This window comes from Phaethon aethereus (assembly GCF_964289735.1).
Source record: "Phaethon aethereus genome assembly, chromosome: 26".
Lineage (NCBI taxonomy): Eukaryota > Metazoa > Chordata > Aves > Phaethontiformes > Phaethontidae > Phaethon > Phaethon aethereus.
The window spans coordinates 5,147,603-5,168,471 of NC_138602.1; the positions used below are offsets into that span (position 1 = coordinate 5,147,603).

General features: G+C 68.0%; 4 protein-coding genes across 4 annotated transcripts; 3 read left to right on the plus strand and 1 right to left on the minus strand.

The window, feature by feature from the left end:
• Positions 1-839: 839 nt before the first annotated feature.
• ADAMTSL5 (ADAMTS like 5) lies at positions 840-5,616 on the plus strand (the record flags this gene model as incomplete). Its single annotated transcript, XM_082011025.1, has 12 exons — positions 840-898; positions 1,677-1,731; positions 1,813-1,973; positions 2,408-2,468; positions 2,580-2,688; positions 2,784-2,911; positions 2,992-3,115; positions 3,712-3,795; positions 4,376-4,539; positions 4,623-4,866; positions 5,150-5,221; positions 5,303-5,616. The coding sequence occupies 12 exons, from the start codon at positions 840-842 to the stop codon at positions 5,614-5,616; spliced, it is 1,575 nt and encodes a 524-aa protein (XP_081867151.1).
• Positions 5,617-6,792: 1,176 nt separating this feature from the next.
• LOC309413728 (CTD small phosphatase-like protein 3) lies at positions 6,793-8,705 on the plus strand (the record flags this gene model as incomplete). Its single annotated transcript, XM_082010927.1, has 8 exons — positions 6,793-7,081; positions 7,322-7,437; positions 7,509-7,601; positions 7,877-7,939; positions 8,053-8,132; positions 8,213-8,339; positions 8,438-8,533; positions 8,643-8,705. The coding sequence occupies 8 exons, from the start codon at positions 6,793-6,795 to the stop codon at positions 8,703-8,705; spliced, it is 927 nt and encodes a 308-aa protein (XP_081867053.1).
• A 1,247-nt stretch (positions 8,706-9,952) lies between these two features.
• On the minus strand, positions 9,953-16,200 carry PCSK4 (proprotein convertase subtilisin/kexin type 4; the record flags this gene model as incomplete). Its single annotated transcript, XM_082010928.1, has 15 exons — positions 15,826-16,200; positions 15,257-15,361; positions 15,060-15,155; positions 14,774-14,902; positions 14,013-14,089; positions 13,810-13,898; positions 13,086-13,258; positions 12,794-13,006; positions 12,444-12,544; positions 11,974-12,077; positions 11,687-11,804; positions 11,279-11,458; positions 10,860-10,984; positions 10,415-10,534; positions 9,953-10,332 (listed from the first exon to the last, which is right to left on the minus strand). The coding sequence occupies exons 1-15, from the start codon at positions 16,105-16,107 to the stop codon at positions 9,953-9,955; spliced, it is 2,292 nt and encodes a 763-aa protein (XP_081867054.1). The 5' UTR covers positions 16,108-16,200.
• Positions 16,201-16,207: 7 nt separating this feature from the next.
• On the plus strand, positions 16,208-20,709 carry REEP6 (receptor accessory protein 6; the record flags this gene model as incomplete). Its single annotated transcript, XM_082010824.1, has 5 exons — positions 16,208-16,322; positions 19,017-19,110; positions 19,381-19,519; positions 19,645-19,813; positions 20,660-20,709. 5 exons carry the CDS (start codon positions 16,208-16,210, stop codon positions 20,707-20,709), a joined length of 567 nt encoding a protein of 188 aa, XP_081866950.1.
• Between the last annotated feature and the right edge of the window lie 160 nt (positions 20,710-20,869).

Consider the following 20,869-nt stretch of genomic DNA (forward strand, 5'->3'; position numbering starts at 1 on the left):
ACGAGGTGAGCGCCCCTCGGAGCGGGACACCTCGGGGACCCCCTGCAGCCCCGCGGGCTGTGGGGTGCCAGCTGGGACGAGGGGCTGGCCGGGGGTGCAGGGATGGGGCCAGCGCGGGGGTGATGGGGGGGATTTACCTCCCCCAGGAGCCGTCCTCGCTTGTAGAGCATCCCGCTGCCCGCGTCCGCGATGTAGCATGGGGGGAGCTCATCCATCGCGCCCCCCCCGGCCATCCTGCCCGCTCCCCAAGGGACCCCCTCTCCCCAGCACCGTAACCCCTTCGGCTCCAGGCTGGGTGAGGGTGCCGGCGCAGCCCTGTGGGGCCCAAAGGCGCTGGGTGCAAGGGGGGGCACCCAAGCCCCCCCCAGCAGCTCCCACTACATCTTCCAAGTACTAAGCAGGGACCCAACCCTGGCACTAACCCCCCCCGGCACGCCCAGCCTCAGGGGGCACCGGGAAGGTCCTGGATCAGGATGAGAGCGGGTGGGGGGAGTCCCGTCTGTCCCTTCCTCTCTGCAACTGGGGCTGGAGGGGCCCCGGGGGGGTCGCAGATGCAACGATGACCCCCCCCGGCACCCCACCAGCCCCTCTCGGTCGCCGGGGCTCCGGGCCCCGAAGGGTTAACGGGCGGCCGGGGAGGGCCGGGCGCACCTTTGGGGCTGGATATTAATAACGCGGCGGGGAGGGACGGGAGGCGAGCGGGGGGGGGGGGGGAGCCTCGCCCGGCCCCCCCGGAGCTGCGCAGGCTGATGCCCGATCGTCCCCGGTCCCCCCTCCCCGCCGCCACCGGGCCACCGGGCCAGGACTGAGCTGCCGGGACGCCCCGGACGAGGGGTGGCATGGCCGGGGGGGGGTGTCAGGGAGGCCCGGTCCCCCGTGGGGGATCCCACGGTGCTGGGTAAGGTCCTGATTTCTCATTAACCCCTCGCGGATCCCCGAGGCTCCCCCTTCCACGCCGCGCCCGGGGTCAGCCCCGGTCCTGGGGGGAAACTGAGGCACCCGGTGCCCCCCCCGGCCGCAGCGGGGGCTGGGCATCACCCGACCCTGGCCGGGCTCCGTACACGCACCCCCCCTCCGCCCCGGAGCGACGACACCGCGACCCCCGCCCCCATCCCCTGCCCTGCCGGGGCGGTGAGCGGCCACTCGCGACCCCCGGTCCCCGTGGGAGCTGCGCGGCGGGAAGACCTCGGGATTCTCCGAGGCGGGACCGGGCCCTCCCGGGCCGAGGAGGTCGGGGTGCTCCAGGGTCAGGCGCTTTGGGCCCGGGGAGGCTCCCCGCTGCCCCCATCCCGCTCGCCCCATGGCGGGGCCGGATCCGGACCGCGGCGCGCCGGCCCCGCCGCGCAGGTCTGGTCCTGCCCCGACAGGCAGCGAGCCGCGGGGCCGGGGGCGGCCGTCCCGCCTCCCGTGCCCGGGGCCGCGTGGGTGCGTGTGCGGGACGCGGCGTGGCCCGCTCGGGGCTCCGGCCCCGCAGCCCCGGCTGGGCACCCCCTCCCCGCCCCCGGGTCCCCTCTTGTCTCGCCGCCTCCCCCCTGGCCGCGGTCCCCGTGGGAGGCGCGGCCGCGGCTGTGGGGGTGTCCCCCCGCTCCCCGGCGGCGCTGGCGGCCCGGCGGGATGCGGGACACCCCACTGCCGGCGCGGGGCACGGTGGGGCTCAGGGCTCTCTGCTCCCGCAGGCGGCTGCTGCTCCTGGCCTGGCTCAGCCTGGGCTGCGGCCCCGGCGCCGCGCAGGTGAGGGGGTCGGGGGGCGCGGCGGCACCCCCGGGCTGCGCCAGCCGGGCCCCGGCGCTGACCGTCACCTTCCTCCCCCAGGACCCGGCCCTGGGGAGGCCCGTGTGGGTTCCCGAGCCCCCAGGCCCCGTTCGGCCTCCCCGGCAGCCGCCCCGGGGCTCCTGGGGGCCCTGGGGGCCCTGGAGCTCCTGCTCCAGCTCCTGCGGGGACAGCGTCACGCTCCGCACCCGGAGGTGCCTGCGGTGAGTGGGAGACAGGGCAGCGTGGTCACCCTCGGGGCGACCCCGCTCCCCGCCCCCGTAGCACCCAAAGCCCGCCTGGCACCCAAATCCCGCGACACGGCCCCCCCAGCGGCCCCGCACGTGTCCCCGCAGGCCCTCGGCCCCGTTTCAGCCTGGTTTCGGAAGGGACGGGATGGGGCGCATGGGGGGAGCCGGACCCCGTCGCCTTCATCCCAGAGTGCAGGTCCGGCAGGATGCGGCCCCGAGCGGGACATGGTGGTCCCCACTCCCGCTCCCCCGTGGGGCTGGGCCCCTGCCAGCCTGGCTGCAGCTCGGTGGCTCAGTGTCCCCCGGCCCCGGGGACAGAGAGACTCCCCGTGGGGGATGCAGCGCACAGGCAAGGGTGCTCAGGGGGGCCGTGCCCCAGCCCCACTGTGCTGACGCTGTGGCCGCAGGTCCACTGAGGAGGAGCTGTGCACGGGCGACCCACGGCAGTACCGGCTCTGCCAGCTCCAGGTGAGAGTGCGAGGGCTGTGGCACAGCATGGCACGGCACAGCACGGCCCGGCGGTCCCCACGGGGCTCCATCCTCCCCGTCCCGTGGGGTTCCATCCTGCCGCTCTCGCAGGGCTGCCCCCGCGGCTCGGTGCCCTTCCGTGCCATGCAGTGCTCCCTCTACGACAACAAGCCGGTCCTGGGCACGCCAGCCCGGTACCGCTGGGTGCCCTTCCATGGAGGTGAGTCCCGGGGGGGCAGGTGGCATCGCCCGGCTGGCCGGGGGCCACGGCTGCCACCGGCATCACCCCCTTCCCTTCCCGCCCGGCTCCGGCAGCCCCCAATCTCTGCGACCTCAACTGCCTGGCCGTGGGGCACAACTTCTACTACACCTTCGGCCGGGTGCTGGACGGCACCCGCTGCGGGCCCGACTCCCCAGACCTCTGCATCAGCGGGCGCTGCCTGGTGGGTGCGCGTGGGGCCAGGACCCCCGGGACCCCCAGCCCTGAGCCCCCACCCTGAGGTCGTGTCTTGGCTCCCCACAGAGCGTAGGCTGCGATGGGATCCTGGGCTCGGGCGCGCGGCCCGATGCCTGCGGCCAGTGCGGCGACGGCCACGACACGTGTCTCTTTGTGCACCGGCTCTTCCAGGGCACGGATCCCTCCTCCGGTGAATGAACCATTGCCCCGGCCCCCTCCATGGGTGAATGCTTTGGCTCTTGGCTCCCCTGTCCTCCCGTCCCCCATCTGTGTCCCCAAGGCATCGCCTGTGTCCCCCAGCACCCGTCCCCTCTCCATCTCCCCATCACCACTGGGGCATCATCCCCGATTCCTTCCTGTCCCCAAGACGCAGGGACAGGGACAGTGGGCTCAGAGGAGACCCGTCACGGGTGATTTTGCCTCGTTGCAGAGGGTATTGTACCTCCGGGGGCTGGGTGGGGGATCTCTGGGGCACGCCTGTGGTCCATGGGGTCCCCAGGGGAGTTCAGGGGTTCCTGGGGGCACCTCGGGTCTGTGTGGTCCACAGGGTGCCCGGCTAGGCTGCGGGGACAATGATGCCCGTGAGGGCAGGCAGCTCCGGATGGCACCCCGGGGCCCCCCAGATGTCCCAGCACGTGGGGCCCGGCTGGGTTAACACCGCTGGTGCCTGGGACGGGGCTGAGGCTGCCCCAGACCCAGAGATCCTCGGTGCCCAGACCCCTCCCGTCCGTGCCCCCGTCCCTGGGCTGTCCCCTCACACTCTGCCCTGACTGTGCCCCCCGCCAGGTTATTTTGGGTACATGAACGTGACCAAGATCCCGGCTGGGGCCACCCACATCAAGGTGACGGACAAGAGCCGCAACTACCTCGGTAGGATGTGTCCTGTCTCTGTCCCAGTCAGTCCCAGTCAGTCCCAGTCCATCCCAGTCAGTGCTGGTGTGCCACCCATGGGTGCAGGCAGGGCAGGGCAGGGAGTGGCCGTGCCGTGCCATGCCGTACCGGTCCCCCCGCTCAGATGCCGATTTGAGCATCGTGGGCTCAGTGAACTCGCTGGTGCTCGGGGCACTTTTCCAGAGGTCGTGGGTTTTGGGAAGTGCTGAGCTGGAGCGGGGCCAGACCAGCCACCGCGGGACCAGGACCAGGATCCCCAGACCCTCCAGCCCCCTCCCATAGCAGCCAGGGCCCCATCCCTGCCCGGACCAGGGCCGGGGGCTCGGGGGGTTTTGCGCACCAGGTCTTGGCTCTGGCTTGGGACAGAAGCCAAGTTCTTACAAGAAAGCAGATTTCCCCCGAGCCACAACCGCAGCTCTCCCAGCCCACACTGCCCTCCCCGCTCGGGGAGAGGCCTCCGGTGGGGACCCAGGCGTCCCGGCTGCCCCCAGCCCGGCGCAGCGCGGGGGTCCTGGTGACCATGCAGTGCTCGACCCCCCGGACACGCTCCCTCCCGCAGCCCTGATGACGAGTGATGGGCGCTACGTGCTCAATGGGGACTGGTCCATCGCCTGGCCGGGGCCATACGAGGTGGCCGGCACCCGGCTGCACTACGCCCGGGCCCCCGATGGCACCGAGAGCCTGGAGGCGCCCGGGCCCACCGACGAGGATCTGCACGTGATGGTGAGGGTGGGGGCGGCGCGGGGACGGGGGCAGCCGGCCCCTGGCCCCCATCGCTCCCCTTGGCTCTGCCCCTGCCCGCGCAGGTCCTGCTGCAGGAGCCCAACCCTGGCATCGAGTACGAGTTCTGGCTGCCCCGCGGGCACCCCCAGCTCGGCCGTGGTGACACCAGCCCCCTGCGGCAGCCCCAGCCCCGGGGGGCCGGCAGCCCCCCGCCCCGGGAGCCCCCCGTCACCCCGGCCCCCGTGCTGCCGCCCCAGCCCGGGGGCTCTGCCATGGAGCCAGCATCAAGAAGCCCCCTTGGCCGGAGCTGGGCCGGGGCTGCCGCAGGTGCCTGCTCCCCCACGGGGGTCCCCACGGGGGTCCCCACGGGCCCCCGCGCCCCTGGGCTCTGCTATGGGGAGTGTCCCGGAGAGCCTCAGGGGTAGAAATGAGATGGGGGCCCCCAAAAAGGGTCCCCTGACTTAACCCTCCTCAGGACTCTCAGGAGCCTGGTGTGTCCCCTCTCTCATGGGGTACGGACCCTCAACGCCCCCTCCCACTGCTGCAGGAGGGGGTGTTGGAGGTGCCGTGTCCCCTCTCCCCCCTAAACTGCCGCAGCTTTGCCCCGCAGGGCGATGCGGGCGGTGCCGCCCGCCCAAGGGACGCTCCCAGCGCATCCGGCACTTCTGCCAGAGCGACTTCGGTGAGCGCCGGGGACGGGCAGGGGCTCGGGGCGATGCCGGCGGACGTGCCCGGCTCAGCGTGCCCCGTGCTCGCCCCGCAGTCTTCCAGGGCCGGATCCTGGCGCGGCGCTTGGTGGGGCAGGAGACGCGCTACGAGGTGGAGGTGAAAACGCCGTATCGGCACCGCTTCCCGCTGGTGCCCCGGGAGTACGTGTGGGTGCCCAACGCCTGCGGCTGCCCCCCGCTCCGGGAGGGCGGCGAGTACCTGCTGATGGCGCGGCGGCACGTCAACCACGAGCGCACGCTCAACCGCATCCTGCTGCAGGGCGACGGCTACGCCCGGCCGTGGACGCCCCGCGAGGACCGGCTGGTGCGGGAGGCGGCCCGGCACTGCCCCCAGCCCCGGCCGCCCTGAGCCCCCCACGGGCTCCCTCACCCAGGGAGGGGGTGGCCGGCGGGATCCCGAGGGTGAACCCGGAGGGCTGGGAGCGCTCCTGCCATGCACCGAGCCCTTTCCACGGCTGTGGAGGGGCCGGGGCCCCCAGGGACCCCCGTCCTGCCCTCTGCCCCGTGCCGGGCATCTCGCCGTCCTTGGGGTCGACTTGGCTGGGGGGGGGCCGGAGGAGGGTGGTAATTTATTTTTTTGCAGAAAATAAACCTGTATATCGCCTCGCCCGCCGCGCGCCCCTTCCTGGCTGGAAGCGGCCCAGGGCGTCCCACGCCCACCCCACCCCAGAGCCGGTCCCCTCCCGCGTCCCCATGCTGAGCCCCCGCGGCACCGCACCCGCCCAGCAGCGTGTCCCTGTCCCCGACATGGCCACCCGCCAGGCTCTGCCTCTCCAGGCCGGGCACCCGCCGCTTATCTCTCTTCCGGCGGAGGCGAGCGGGTCCCTCCCTGCGCCGGAGCCCCCTCGCCCGTAACGCAACCCGCGGCCTGGCGGGCGCAACCGCGGGGCCCGCGCGGGGACGGGACGGGACGTGCCCGGGGGTGCTGCAGGGACGGCCACCCCAGAGGCTGCGCTGGGCACCCCGGGGCGTATCACCCGCTCGGGGCTCCTGGGGTGCTCTCGCACCCGCCCGAGGGCGGGTTTGGAGCCGGTGCCGGGAAAGGGCTGAGCTCTCCCAGCTCGTGTCGCTGGTGACCGTTCCCAAGCTGGGCACAAGGCTGGGGCAGCAGCCTGGGTGTTCCTGGGGTGGGTGCCCTGGGGTGCCCCGGGTGGCAGCTGCCAGCCCAGGAGGGTCCTTAGCGTAACGAGCAATTAACCTCCGGGAGCCAGAGATGAGCCCTGGGGGCAGCTGGGGCTCTGTCCTGAGGTCCCCAGCTGGTCCCAGTCACACCTGGGTGCTGCCGGGATGGAAAGGTGTCTCCACCCTATAAAAGTGCCTCCTCCCACCCCCCCCATGGCTGTTTTGGGGCTGGGGGCTTGTCTCTGGTCAGGGTTGGTGTGCTGGCTGCTGTGCCCTGGGGGTCCCCGGAGTGGGGCAGCACCCCCAGCTCCAGCAGCTCTTTCGGAGCGAGGGATGCCCGGCAGCCCCGGGGCGGGGGCTCTGCGCTGTCACCTTGGGGCGTCCCTGTCTGGTTGTCCCAGCCATGGCGGGTTTGGGGACAGTGACCCCGTGCGCAAAGAGACCCCGCAGGGAGAGCAGCGGCGACCTGGGGCTCTCGGCCCCCGTGGCTGGGGCTCGCCGGCGGGCCAAGAGCCGGCTGAGAGAGGGGGGCCGGGGGGACCGTTGCCTGCTGCAGGGCTGGGACCCCTGGAAGCGTCTCCCATGTCCCCCCTTGGCACCCGTGACCCCCGGGAAGGGCCGGCTGGCGAAGCTGCGTCTCGAAGGGGAGTGGGGCAGACCAGCGTCTGCTCCCCCCTGCCCCGGGGAAAGGGGTAAGTGTGTCCCCCCCGGGGCACAGCATGTCCCCCCGGGGGCAGTCCCCACCCGGGGAAGGGGGGGTTGCCCCAGGCTGGGCTGACGGGACCCCTCTGTCGCACAGAGCCTGCGAGCCCCCCGTTGCAGCGCTGCTTTAAGGGAGTTTACTTCTCGGGGCTCCCTGGGGACGAGTGGCAGGATCCCGCTGCCCCCAGCCTGTGAGTATGCGGGGGGGGGGTCCCCCCCCAGCCCCACAGCACCACCGACCCGCTGCCTTCCTCCGGCCAGGCTGGTCCCTGCGGTCCCAGCACCTGGCAGAGAGGGTCCCCGGAAGACCCGCAGCACGCCGGAGCGCACCCTCGTCCTGGAGCTGGTGAGCTGGGGGGGAGCTGGGGGTGGGCTGGAGCCCCGGGGCTGGGGTCTGACCCTGCTCCCTGCCTGCAGGAGGGGACCCTGGTCTGCTCCTCCGTGCTTGCGGGCGCACGGCGGGGTGCCGCGGCCGCCTTCACCACGGTCTTCCAGGGAGACGCCTACGAGGTGGGTGCCCGCGTCTGGGGTGGGGACGGTGGGGTGCTGGGTCCCCAGCGGGGCACAGAGGGCCGTGGCTCGGGGCTGTGAAGAGCCACCATGTCCTCTGTGCCTCTGTCCTTCTCCAGTGGCCGGCGGGGAAGTGGGTCCCAGGGGAGAGGGTGGCTGAGGGACCCCTGGGACCCTGGTTGGGGTGCTGGCCCCCCTCTTGGGGGTCACCTTGGTGTCAGGACATGGATACTGGTGGTTTTCTGGGGCTGCCCAATGGTGCTGCTCCCTTCCAGGTCCACGTGAAGCTGCGTCCCCATGTGCAGCAGTTCCTGGAGAGCCTTTCCAAGACCTACGAGGTACCCAGAGCCCCCATCTTCCCCCAGGGTCTGCGGGGAGCCGGTGGGGTGCCGCCACCTCGGGGCGGGGGGACTTGGTCAGCCTGTGCAGGGACCTCCGCCTGCTCCCCCAGATCTTCATCTTCACAACTGCGAAGCAGGACTACGCTGAGAAGGTCCTGGATGTGCTGGACCCCAAGAAGAAGCTGATCAGGTGATGGCCTTGGGGAAACCCGGCTGGGGACCCCCCACGGGGCAGGGTCTGGTCCCCATGGGCTTTGCCTCCCCCTCCAGGCACTGCCTCTCCCAGCAGGACTGCCTCTGCGCCCGGGGCTGCTACTGGAAGGACCTGACCCGCCTGGGCAGGGACCTGGCCAAGACGGTGGCCCTGGACCACACCATCCAGGGCTTCCCCACCCAGGTACAGGCAGCGCTGCCTCTTAGGGGGGTGAGTTGCGTGCACTGGCCCCATGGCCGCGACGGCTCCTCCACGGCCAGTGCTCACCCTCTCTTCCCCAGGTTGCCAACTGGATCCCGGTGCCGAGGTGGTGGGGGGACCCGCGGGACGAGGAGCTGCTGTGCCTCACCCCACTGCTGGGACAGCTCGGCCGGGCGGTGAGGACCGGGGGGCTGGGGAGGGGATGGATGCCCTGGGCTCCTGGGGCGGGGTGTTGTGAGCTGCTCCAGGCAGAGCCCTCCTCCATCCCCGTCTCTCCCCGCACAGGACGACGTGCGCACCGAGATCCAGCGGCAGCTCCCGCACCGCAGGCTGCCCGCCGAGGACTAGGCCAGCCGGGGCAGAGGGGAGCGGGATGGAGAAAACCCCTCGGAGGGGCTGGTGGGGCTCGCGCCGCTGTGGGGAAAGAGCTGCACACCGGCGCATCCAGGCTGTAACTCATCCCGCGGTGCTGGGCTGGCCGGTGTTTTGGCAAAGCCGTCACCCCTAGGTCCCTCCTGTGGTGTCTGCGACCGCGCTCTGCTCGCCTGCCCGGCAGGTTGGGAGGTATGGATGCCGGCCTGTCCCGGGGCTGGGGTCTCGCTGGGGAGACCCCCTTGCTCTCAGGTCCGTGCCGGCTCCCTCCTGCCTGTGCTCTGTCTGGCCCGGCCAAGGGCCGGTTTCACGGGTCATTATACACTTGTAGAAAGGTCTGGCTCTCTTCGTAAGCGTGCCTCAGCCGCGCAAACACGCCGCGCTCGGGGGTGGGGGTCAAACCGCCCTGCCATGCCGCAGCCGGGGTCCTGCGGGCCGGAGGTCGAGCCCCACACAGTGCCGATGCCCCTGGGAGGGCCCCAGCTGGCAGCCCTCTGCGTGCCCGTCCCAGCACTGCCCAGTGCCGCACTGCGTGCCGGGGCGCAGCTGCTGCCATGCCGCTGCCAGCCCTACTGGGACAGCGAGGGCCCGGGGCGTTCATCCCCGCTGCCGCGGCGGGGGGAGAGCACGGCGGCTGTGGGTGCGGCAACCCCCGGGACCCCTTTTTTAAGGACTAAAGGCTGCCGGTAAACAAGAGCCAGGGACTGCGCCATGCAGCAGTGGTGTGGCTCCGGGCTGTCCTCCCCAAGCAGCGGCTCAGCCTCCGCTCTGCCAAAAGCTGCGTGGGCTCGTGGCTACGCTCGCGCTGGAGGAGCTGGCTGCGGTCACTTGGGTGCAGCTGTTTGGAGAGAAGTCACATCTCCTCCTCCCCATGGCCCTCCGCGCCTGGGAAAGGGCACAGGGCTCCCGGCCACGCAGCCTGACCCTTCTGGAAATAGCTCCCTCGCAGCAGTGTGCCAGGCCGGGACCCCTGGCACGGCACCGGTCCCTGGGGGACGTGGGGGGATGAGCCAGGCGGGGAGGGAAGCCACCGCTCCCGTCTCTGCCACGGCACAGAGCTGGACACAGGGCAGGATCAGCCCAGACGCTGCTGGGGGGGGAAGTCACCCGTTGGAGAGGGAGGACCAAAAAGCCAACAACCAGTTTATTTTGGAAGCCAGGCAAGGGCAGCTCTGTCCCAGGCTGGGATCTGGCCGCCTGTGTCCGTGCAGCCCAGGCTGGTGTCACGCTGTCCTTCCAGCCCGGGGCCAGCAGGAGCTACCTTTCAGCGTGCAAAAGGCCACACGGTATGTGACAAAGAGGATGGCTGAGAGGACCAGGCTCCCGCAGATGAGGACGAGGAGGAGGCCCCTCTGCGGCCCCTCCTCGGGGGGGAAGCCCTGCAGGGGGGAGCAGGAGTGGGTGAGCTCATCGAGGGCGCAGGTGGGGGGACAGGCTGTGCAGTTGTTGGCCGAAGCGCCGTGGCACGTGTAGCAGGAGGGGTGGCAGCTGGCGCAGACGCGGGCTGCGCTCGTGGTGGTGGCTCTCCGGCTACGGCCGTAGTAGCGCGGAGGGCAGTAGGACAGGCAGGAGCGCTGGTAGGCGTACAAAGAGCTGCCGCACTCTGCGGGGGAGACGGGGACATGAGCCGGGCTGCGGGGCCACCCGGGGCCGAGAGCACCATCCCCTCCTGCCCGAAGACTCACCCTCGCACGCTCCCTGCGCGTCCCGCCTGATGCACTCGTCCATGGCAGTGGCTGCAAAGCGCCTGGCCCTCATGTCCTCGTCCGTGCCGTGCAGGCGCAGGATGAAGCTGGTCAGCAGACCTGCGGGAGGGAGGCACAGGACTCGGTGCTGATGGCGGCTGTGTTCCCACCCTCCAGGGTTTGGGATCTGCAGGCTGGTGGATGCGGGGCTGGAAGCTCTGGGGCCGCGTGGAGGACAGCGAGCCATGCTCTGCTGGCCAGGGAAACCCTCAAAACAGGCAAGCATGTCCCTGCAGAAGAGAGGGCTCTGGCCAGACCCCATGCCCAGGAAGAGAACAAGCCAACAGGTTGCTAATCCACAAGGAAGAAGGAAGAGACAGGAATGGCTGGGTGCTGGGTGACCCTGGTGAATGGGGTTTGCTCCCCTGGGGCCCTGAACACCCACCTGTGTTATAGGCATCGCCCTTGTTCTCTAGCAGGAGTGTCCAGGTCCCGTTGGGGTTCTCGTCCCAGAAATGTGTGGACATGAAGGTCCAGTCCTTGTAGCCCTGCTGGCTGGTGTCGTACGGGCTGGAGGAGAGGAGAGCTGGGAGTGACAGCCCAGGGGCTGGAGGGGAGGGATGCAGCCCAAGGAGGCCCTAGAGTCACCCTCTCATTGGTAAAATGGGGCATTGCCAGGACGTGGCAGGGGCCACAGAGGAGTTTTGGGCACAGTGAGCCCATTCCTTGTGGGGACCAGAAGGAGCTGCTTCAGTGTGGGGGCCTCCTGGCCCCAGGAGAGGCTGTGAGGAGACCCCTCTGCCCCCCAGCAGCTGGTAAATCTCATTGCAACCTGCTCCCTGTGAGCTGGCAGAGCGCCCTTACCGCACGGTCAGCAGCGTGGACGTGGTCCCCATCGGGCTGGTCAGGGTGATCACCAGGTCCCCCCGGCGGCTGTAGCTCAGAGAGAGCTGGACCTGGACGTGCTCCAGCGAGCGGATGTGCTTGGTCCTCCCTGAGCAGAAGGAGACGTCTGTAGAGACGGTGAGCTTGGAGGTGATTTTCCTACCAAGTACAAGACAGAGGCGAGGGCATGTCTTCGCCCTCCAAGGGCATCCTGCCCTCCACCACCACCTCCAGGCGCAGCCCTGTGGCTGCAGCAGAAGCCGTGCAGCACAGACCACTTTCTGGGAAGCATCGCCCGTTCCTGTAACGGGCACAGCATGACTTTGCCACAAGCAAGTCCCTGTGTGAGCTCACGTGCAGTCAGACCCAGGGGGTAGCGTCCCTTACCGGGGAGCGTGAAGAGCCTTGATCGAACACCCGCGCTGAGGCTGAGTTCCTGTCCATGCCTTGGCCATCTCCACCAGCAGACCAGCGTCCAGGAGCCCGTAGCCGTAGTGGTGGCTCACTGAAAAGCAGATGCCACCCAGGAGAGGACACGTGAGCCACTCCGCCCTGAGAGAGCACCAGAGCTCGTGATCCAGGCCTGCTGGCAGGAGTTTGAGGGGCATCACGTCCCTCCGCTGGGAGGGGAGCAGGAGCAGGCAGGGCAGGCAGCAGCTGAGCCCTGAGCTCACCCTTGCGTCCGACCCCGTTCACGGCCCAGTCTTCTGCCTGCAGGTGAGCGGGCTTGGAGGCCCTGATGACAAGATGCTGCAGGTCACGCCAGGTCAGTGCTGGGCTGGAAGGAAAGGGGACTTGGGGACAGAGCGCTCTGCTTTAGGTTAGCTTTTGAGGGTGAGATTTGGTTCTTCTAACTTCTGACATGGGTAAGTTAGCTGTCTGAGTCCAAGCTGGTCCCCCCACAACTTCCTTCACTGCCAAAATGGGAGCAACAGAGACTTGCAGGGGACAACTCTCCCCCTGCCTCCGGCTGCTCTCCTGCGGTGTCCTGGGAGAAGAGGCTGCCCCACCAGAACCAGGGGAGACCTCAGCTCCGTACCCCCAAACCTCCCTGCTAGCGATGTCCCTTTTCCTCGCCCCTGCAGGGCCCTGGCGGGTCACCAGGTGCTCCCTGGGGCTTGTCCTGCTGCCACATGGCACCTACTTGGCCTCCAGCGCGAGGGCGATCATTCCAGCGGCCAGCGGGGCCGAGGCGGAGGTGCCCGTGTGCTTGTCAGTGCAGCGGTGGTGCAGGTCGGTGGTCACCTGGGGGGAGGAGGGGGGGGGTCTTGGCCATGTTGTCTGCTGCTGGAGCAGAGAGCAGGACCGGTTGGAGTTGGGTAACTTCAGTAAATGCTCTCTCTCGGTCCCGTCATGCTTTTTGGGGTCTAATGCAGACACTTTAATAAAGCCTCCCTCTCCCTCCCCAGGCAAGGAGGGCTCAGATGAGCCAGCTCTGTGCTGGGAACCTCTGGCTGAGGCTTGCTACTCCGGCAGAGCCGGCACGGCACTCACAATCTGCACCGCACTCGTGGTCCTGCTGCTGTAGGTGGTGGTGAGGATGGCAGAGCAGCCCTCGCTGTACCAGGGCCTCCGGCCGCCCGCCAGGACGCTGCCTACTGACAGCGTGTAGATGCTGTTGGCGTACCCGTCGCAGTTGCAGTTGTCATAGTTGATCCCGCCGTTGCCGGAGGCCCAGATGAAGATGGAGCCGAGGCCACCCCGTCCCTGGCAGGGGAGAGGCAGAGGGGGGGTGAGCAGGGAGTCCCCGTGCCAGCAAGGTCCCCAGTGCCATCACCAAGCTTACTTTGGTGACCCCTCTGTAGAAGGCCTCCGTGGCCAGCACGCCTGGCCCATCCACGGTCTTCCCGTCATCCTCGGGGCCCCAGCTGGCGCTGTAGATGTGGATGTGCTGGGGACGCAGGCTGAGGGACTGCGCCTCCACCATGTCCGTGATGGGACCGTCCAGCATCCGCACGCCTGCGGGGCCAGGGCGAGGAGCGGCAGTGCCCGAGACGCGGCATCACTCGGGGGGCTGTGCCAGCTCCAGGTGGATGGGAGCCTTGTGCACGCCACGTGAATGTAAGGGCTGAGCCGGCCCCCACTTCACCCCCAGTTGCCTTGAGCACCTTTCACGATGCTGCCCTAAGGGGATCAGGCTCCCACAAGTCTGTGCGGCTGCTGCTGTGAGCTCATCCCCAAAGCTCCTTGTTAAGCCCTTTGCAATTAAGCCCAGCGAGTTCTCCCAGCTTTTAACCCCATTTGCCATACTAGCTTCCACAGGGGAGCCTGAACCTGCATGGTGCTGGTGCTGCCTGCCGGAGCCCCGTGTTGCACTGGGCATTAAACCCCCAGGGAGCACCAAGCCCCACGCCACAGCCAGGTGTGCGGTGACACCACAGCACCCTCTACCCCCCCTGCAAGTTCCTGGCTCCCCCCAGAGCAGCCCTGCCTAAGGCCATGCATCACCCCAGGGTGCCGGAGCTGGTTCGTGACTCCCGTACCACCAGCACACCAGAGCAATGGCTCACCTCCGACTTTGGCGTTGTACGCAACGCCTGCTCCGCAGATTCGGTTGTTGGCTGCAGCTGCCACTTCTCCGGCACAGCGTGTCCCGTGCCTGAGGGGCAGAGCCAGCCTGTGAGCCATCCTCTGCGGGGGGTGAAGGGGCCTGGGACCGCCTCGGCCCCTAGAGAGATAAAGCACCCAGCCCAGGGTGCTGGGCAAAACTCACCGGTTCTCATCCCCAGCGGCGTACCTGGGCTGGGGATCAGGGTCGTTGCTGTTGAAGTCATAACTTGCCAGGGGGTCCTATTGCAAAAAGAGGCAGCGGCATGAGCAAACTGCCTTTCAGCATGGGTTGTGACAGCTCAGGATGGGCTCCTGGCGCTTTGCCCAGCGTCTGGCAGCACGGACCCCCCTGCCTGCCCACAAGCTTGCTGCCTGCCCAGCCCAGAGAGGGCAGGGGGGGCCCTTTGCGCCCAGCAACTCCGTGGGGTTATCCTGGAGTTGCTGGAAACAGGGTTTCACTGAAGGAGCATAACTTTGCGCATCGCTGTACTGCTTCGTTGTACCCAGGCTCACGCTCAGTGAGCGCGCACGGCACAGCGAGTCGCCCGAGGGTGAGCCTCACCGGCTGTGCAGTTAGGAGAGAGGAACTACAAACCACTGAAACGACGTTGTTATAAACAACAACTAACATTTACCTATTCTTTCCTCTCGGTTCTCGGAGCACGTGAGGGCTTACCAGCTTTACTGGCTTTGCAGCTTGCTGTAATTACACCTATTTCGGGGGCTTGAGCATGTACAAGTTCTAACATTTCCTTGATGTGAAAATTCACTGCGGGAGACATCAAACCTTTTGATCCAGCCACGGAGAGGCTGAGTTCCCACTGCAAAGTCCCACGGGCGGGATGAAGGCCCTCCCCTCCCCTGGAGACAAGCCCTGAAGGAGCAGGTTCCTGCAGCCCACACTGCTCAGCCCCTTGTAGTTACGTAGTTGGCAGACAGGTCCGGATGGTCCTTCTCGATCCCATCGTCCAGGACTGTCAGCACAACCCCCAGCCCGGTGTAGCCTTTGCTCCAGGCAGTCAGGATGTTCAGATCAGGATTGATGTCATTGTTCTGGAAAAGGGATTCAATCTGATCAGCCCCGAGGCAGCAGGCTGCGGGTGACCTTCAAGGACTCTTCTGCTGCCTCATCACTGTCAGCATTAGTCCTGTTTACACATCGGGGAGGTGATTTGCTTGAGGATTAGGAGAGAGAGCAGCAAAATCTCACCATGTACCACTGTTTATGGAACCAGGGATCTGTTGGCACCACGCTGACGTTTCGCTTTGTGCGTCTCTTTACAGTTTGCTGCTCAAACCAGAGGACCTGGGTGGGAAGCAGCGTTGTCGATGTCAGGCAGAGCCTGCCCAGCGTGGCAGGACTCCATCCCTGCAACCGCCTCCTCCCTGCAACCGCCTCCTCCCTACCTTTGGCTCTTTTATCAGGCGCATATTCCAGCCCCAATGTCTGCTTAAGGCTTTCCGCCTGGTGCCGCGGTGTTTGAAATGATAATAAGGCTCTCCCTCCATCACCTGCAGGCGCAAAGAGCTGTTGTAAGAGACCGTTTCTAGACAAGCGGCCAGGCTGGGGACGCGCGTGCCAGCTCTGTGTGGGCCGCAGAGATCAGAAAGTTGCGTTTATTGTGAGATTAGGTGGCGGGACGAGCAGAGAGCACCATTTGGAGAGAGAGCAGGCTCCCAGGGAGGGATTGTGTGTGCCCTTTGGGTTTCCTCGCTCACTGGTGCCATTAGCAATGTGCACCCCTGCTGCACCCATGTTTTCATCCGCGTCCGATGGTGGGAACAATTGAACGCCCTATTTTAAAATTAAACCAGCGTCCCGCTCTGGGACACGCATGGTGGGGATGAGCGGAGGGGACAAGAGGAGTGGGACAAGGGCGTGTGGGCGGGAGGTGCTGGGCTGGCCCCGGCCCCCGCCTGCCCCGTTGCCCTCCCCGCGCCGGCCGGCCGGCCCGCGCACACCCACCGGGCCGCACCTGGCCCAGGCAGAGCAGGCCGTGCCGGCGGGCCAGGCCCGCGGCCTCCCGCGGCCCCGCCGCCAGCCGCACGGCCCAGCTGCTCAGGTAGACGCGGGGCTCGGCGGGGCCCGGCGGGGCGGCGGTAGCGGCGGTGGCGACCACCAGCACCAGCAGCCCCGGCCCCAGCGCCGGCCTAGGCCGCGCCGCCATCGAGGCCGCGGGGGCTTGAGCGGGCGTTGCCATGGCGACAGCGTCGCCCCGCCCCTCGCGGCTCCGCCCGGCCCCGCCCCGCCGCCGCATTGGCCCGGGGCGGCGGGGGGCGGTGGGAGGCGGTGGGAGGCGGTGGGGCGCGGGGGGCCGGCCCGGCACCGGGGCCGCCGCCGCCGCCGCCGCCGCCGCCATGGGCACGGTGCCGCAGCGTCTGCAGCGCCTCCTCGATCGCCCCGGGCCGCTCGGCGACCTGCTGGGCCGCCTGGAAGCCCGCACCGGCGTCCGGCGGCTCTACCTGGCCACAGGTGCGACCGGCACCCCCGGGACCCCCCGGCCCCGCCCCTGGGCTACGCTGCCCGCTCCCCTCCTGCCGCTCCCGTTTTGGGGGGGGGTGTCTCCGGGGTCCTCCCCTCTTTCCTGAGGTGCGCCGGCAGCCCCTCACCATGCCTCTGGCCTCGGGGGGGGGCGCGGGCAGGGCCCCCCCTTTTGGGCGCCCTGGGGGGCGGCCGCACCGTCCGTCCTCGCCTTCGGCAGGCGTGAAATCCCGCACCCCGAAACAGGCGGGGTCTGCGTGCCGGTGGTCTTGACCCTGAAGGCCCTCCAGGAAGCCTGGCCCTGATGGAGGGGGTCCCTGCTCCCTGGCAGGCGAGCCCCCAAAGCGCGGTGGCGACGGTAGCGCCGGGGACCGGGTCCCTGCCCGGCGGGAGGGCAGAGCTCCGGCCGTCAACCAGGCCCTGTTTGCTCGTTAATGGGAAGCCAGCCGGCATCTTGCCCGGGAAGGAACGGCCTCCCGGCACGACATGACCCCTCCGTCCTCGCTGCGGCTCCGACCCTCAGCCCCGTGCCGCGCTCTGCCAATTTACGTCTTGCCCGTTCGCCTCCCCCAATCCGGTATTTTATAGAAAACCCCCCAGGAGGGCTCGGGGTTTCCCGGTTGCCCATGTCCTGCCGGGCGCTCCCTCTGCCTTTCGCCTGCCGGTGCCGTTTCCAGGCCCTTCACCTGCTGCAGGGCTCGTTTTCCCGCTCCGGGGGGAGAGGGGTGCGTGAACGGGCACGTGCCGCTGCCCACGGCTTGCGTTTGGACGCGGTACGTGGTGGCCGGGCGTCTTCTGAGCAAAATGCTCCCAGGACTTGGTTGTGCTCAGGTGTGATGGGCTTTTGGGGGTAGGGAAAAACGGTACCCCATGCTCCCGAGTCCCCGTCCTGCGCAAGGAGAAGCTGCTGCTAAACTACAAATACCTGATTTCTCCCTCCCCTGGCTTGGGAGCAATTCCTAAGTCATGTTTGAACCCAGCAGGGTCTAGTTCTGCATCTCTGGAGCCAGTAGCGACCCACGGGCTGCAGTTCGGAGCTCATCTTCCCTGGCCTCCGGGCAGCACAGCTAGGTCAGCCATGTGGTGGCTTCAGCTGGGTAAAAATCATCCCGGAGGAGGACAGTGTCCCCTTCCCAAGGCACGGGGCCAGCCAGGCTGGCCGTCACGCCGGCTGCTTGCCCTCCTCGCCAGGGAAACCTTCTCTCTGCCAGGCTGGCAAAGCCCCACTCTCTTCTAAGCTCTGCCAAATGTCCCCTCCTGCGTGGGGCTGGGGGACTCGGGGGCGAGGGGGGACGGGACAGGCACTGCGGGAAGCAGTTCTTCTTTGTTAGTGAAGCCTTTCACTTGGTTTTTTGCTGTTACGTAAAATTTCTCAGGGGACTAAACTTAGCCCGTGAAATCCCTTCTGAGGCTCCTGGGGCAGAGACACCCGGTGCTGCCTGAACCTGCCCGCCAGCCTTCGTTGAAGGGGGGTTTGCGATTGCTCCGCCTGAGCTGCGGGAAAAGCTGCGCCGTTCCTGCCCGGCTCCTGGGAAAGCCCCGAAGGGCCGTCCGTGCCGGGAGCCGCGGCTGCCCTGCACCGGGGCCGGCGCAAGGCGCAGAAACGCTGCAGTGAGCAGAGCGGGGATAATCCGTCCTCCGAGCCCGAGCAAGGGCTTTCCTCTAATTCACCGGCACGGACAGGTTAAGTCCTGGCTTTGCTGCTCACTGCGGGGCTGGGACGGTAAATGCCCTTGACTCCAGCTCTGCCTGTCCCCGGGCTCTCCTGCCCTCCGCCCCTTCGGGGTCTGGTTTTTGGCTGCCTCGGGCAGGTGCTTGCGTGGCCAGATCCGGGCTGTGTTGGGAGGGAGCTGCTGGGTGCCGGCACCTCCGGGCCCTCTGAGCCTGCGTGTGAGCGAGGGCTCTTGGCTGTGGCCATGGTTTTGGCAATGAGGGCTCCTTGCCTTGGCTTCCCCCATCCGCCAGCTCTCCAAACTCCGCTGATCCTGCCTCCTGCAAGCGTCTTTCTAGGGCTGGGCAGGCTCCAAACGACCAAAGCCTTGGCTTACGTTTAATTTTAACAATTTAATTTAAATAATTTAATTTAATAACAGGGCAGCGGGATTGGATTGCTGGTTCTCAGGGGGCTGAATCCTTAACGAACGGTGGCTGCTCAGCACAAGCATGTGCAGGGAATGCGTACGGGGAGCGGAAGGGAGACGCAGGCTGCGGTAGCAAGGCTTGTCCTTGAACAGTCGTTATCGAAATGCCTCCAAGCCCTGCGTGCGGAGAAGCTCAATCCCTTAACTTTGGACTATAGGTGTGTGTTAAAGGCTCCGCTTCCGACATCTCTGCAGCCTTGGCCCAGGTCCAGGCTGGCGACGGGTCAAACACGCTGCGAGTTTGTTGCAGTAAAGTCCCTTCCAGGCCAGGGAGGGGACAAACGGTGACGGGACCAGATCGTGGCCACACGTAGTGGCTCAGCGTGGTTGTGCATGCGGCGTGTTGAGCACCTCAGTGGTCCGGTGTGTGGAGGGCTGTACTGGAATTAATTGGGGGTGGTCGTTATGCCCACCTAGAGGGTCGCGGCATGCGCCTCTTCTCACTACTGGGATGAGAATTCCGCTCAGCGGACGGAGCCAGGGTCTCTCCTGGCCATCTCGGTGCCGGCAGGTACGCGACCGTCCCCTCTGTGCCCCCCGGCAGGCTCTGTGGCGTTCCTGGGGCTGTACCTCGTGTTCGGCTATGGCGCCTCGCTGCTCTGCAACCTCATCGGCTTCGTCTACCCCGCGTACGTCTCGTAAGTACCAGTGCGCCGGCCCAGCCTCCCTGCAGCGCCTGGAGAGCGTTCCCTGCCCTTAGCTGAGGGTCTCCCCGGTAAATGAACGGGCGGTTATGGCCGGGAAGCTCTTGAGACCTTCCTGAAAACACTGGGGCCTGGCACGATCCCAGCTCGGGGAAGCAGCGCCCGGTAGGAAGGTTTGCTCCAGGGTTTGGAGGACTCGGGAAGGAGGTGCCCGCCCTGGCAGCAGGGCTGCAGCGGCCATGCCCTTCCCCTCTCCTGCCGCAGCATCAAAGCCATCGAGAGCTCCAGCAAGGAGGACGACACCACGTGGCTGACATACTGGGTGGTGTACGGCGTCTTCAGCGTAGCCGAGTTCTTCTCCGACACTTTCCTCTACTGGTTCCCGTTCTACTACGCTGGGAAGGTAATGGTCGGGCTGGGGGGGACTGCCCCGTCACTGCCCTCCTTCTGGGGGCTGCCTTGCTCAGCCCCTGCCTGTCCTGCCTGCCCTGCCATCTTCCAGCTCTGGAGCATCTCTCCTCCCCGCAGTGCCTGTTCCTGGTGTGGTGCATGGCCCCAGTGTCCTGGAACGGGTCGCAGGTGCTCTACCAGAACGTCATCCGGCCCTGCTTCCTCAGGCACCACCAGACCGTGGACAACGTGCTGGGCAACCTCAGCACCAAAGCCCTGGACGCGGCTTCCAGCGTCACCCGGGAAGGTAACGTGTGTCCCCCGCGGTCCTGCTCCATGGCTGGGGCAGGTGGTTTTCCCCGGAGCACTCCGCCGGGATGCGGGCAGCTCTCGTTTTAGTTACCGGCAAGCGGCCATCTCTCCGTGACCGTGGGCCGTGCTCTCGCGGCCCCGACCCCCGTGGTGGCCGTGGCCGAGCGGGGGGCTCGCTCTCCCCCGTCTCTGTAATTCTCTCTCTTCTCTTTGCGCCTCGCGGTCCAGTCCTGCAGACTCTGGTCAGCAGCAGAGCCCGGCTGGCGGCCGAGGTGGCACCGCAGCTCAGCCCGTCTGTATGTAAAGAGCCGCGGGTCCCACTGCCGCAGAAGGGAGAAGGGGCCGTTCTGTGCCAATCGCCCCGCCGCTACCGCCAGCCGCTCGGCTGGATGCTGCGGCCGGCTGCGGCCGCCTTGGCGCCGGCCGAACCGAGCTCCTGCTCTTGCAGACGCCGGCGGCGGCTCGTGCACAACCGTCCCGTTCTCCCCTCGCGTGGGTAGAGCAGGCGCCTTCCCTCCCGCTTCTCCTTAGCGAGCCCCGCCATGTCTCCTCCCTCGGCCCCGCCGTGTCTGTGTGTGCGGGGAGAGCCGCTGCCTTCCTCAGCGCCGATGCCAACTTGGGGCTCCCCTTTGAAGCCCCCACCTCCCCAGGCGCAGGCAGGGCGGGCAGCTGCCTGCCAGCCCTGAGGAGGGCAGGAGCCGGCCGCCAGCCCCGTGCTGCGGCAGGAGAGGGAGGGAACGGGATGGTGACGCGTAGCTGGGACGGGCTCGTCCCCGGGCTACCGGCTGGGTGGCCGCTGCTCCAGGGACCAGCCCTAACGCCATCCCCGTGTCTCCCGCAGCCTCCAGAGCAGCCCTGAGCCTGGCGCAGGAAGCGGAGAAGAGCAAGTGAGAGAGGCCTGGGCCTGGGTCCCGCTCGGCCGGGCGCAGCCGAGCGGGGCCCGGGTCCAGGTCCCACCGCTGCTGTCCCCAATAAACCCCCGGTGTTCCGCGAACCGCCTCTCCCGTGTGTTCCCTACGGGTGGTGGCGGCTCCTTTAAGAACGGGGGTGG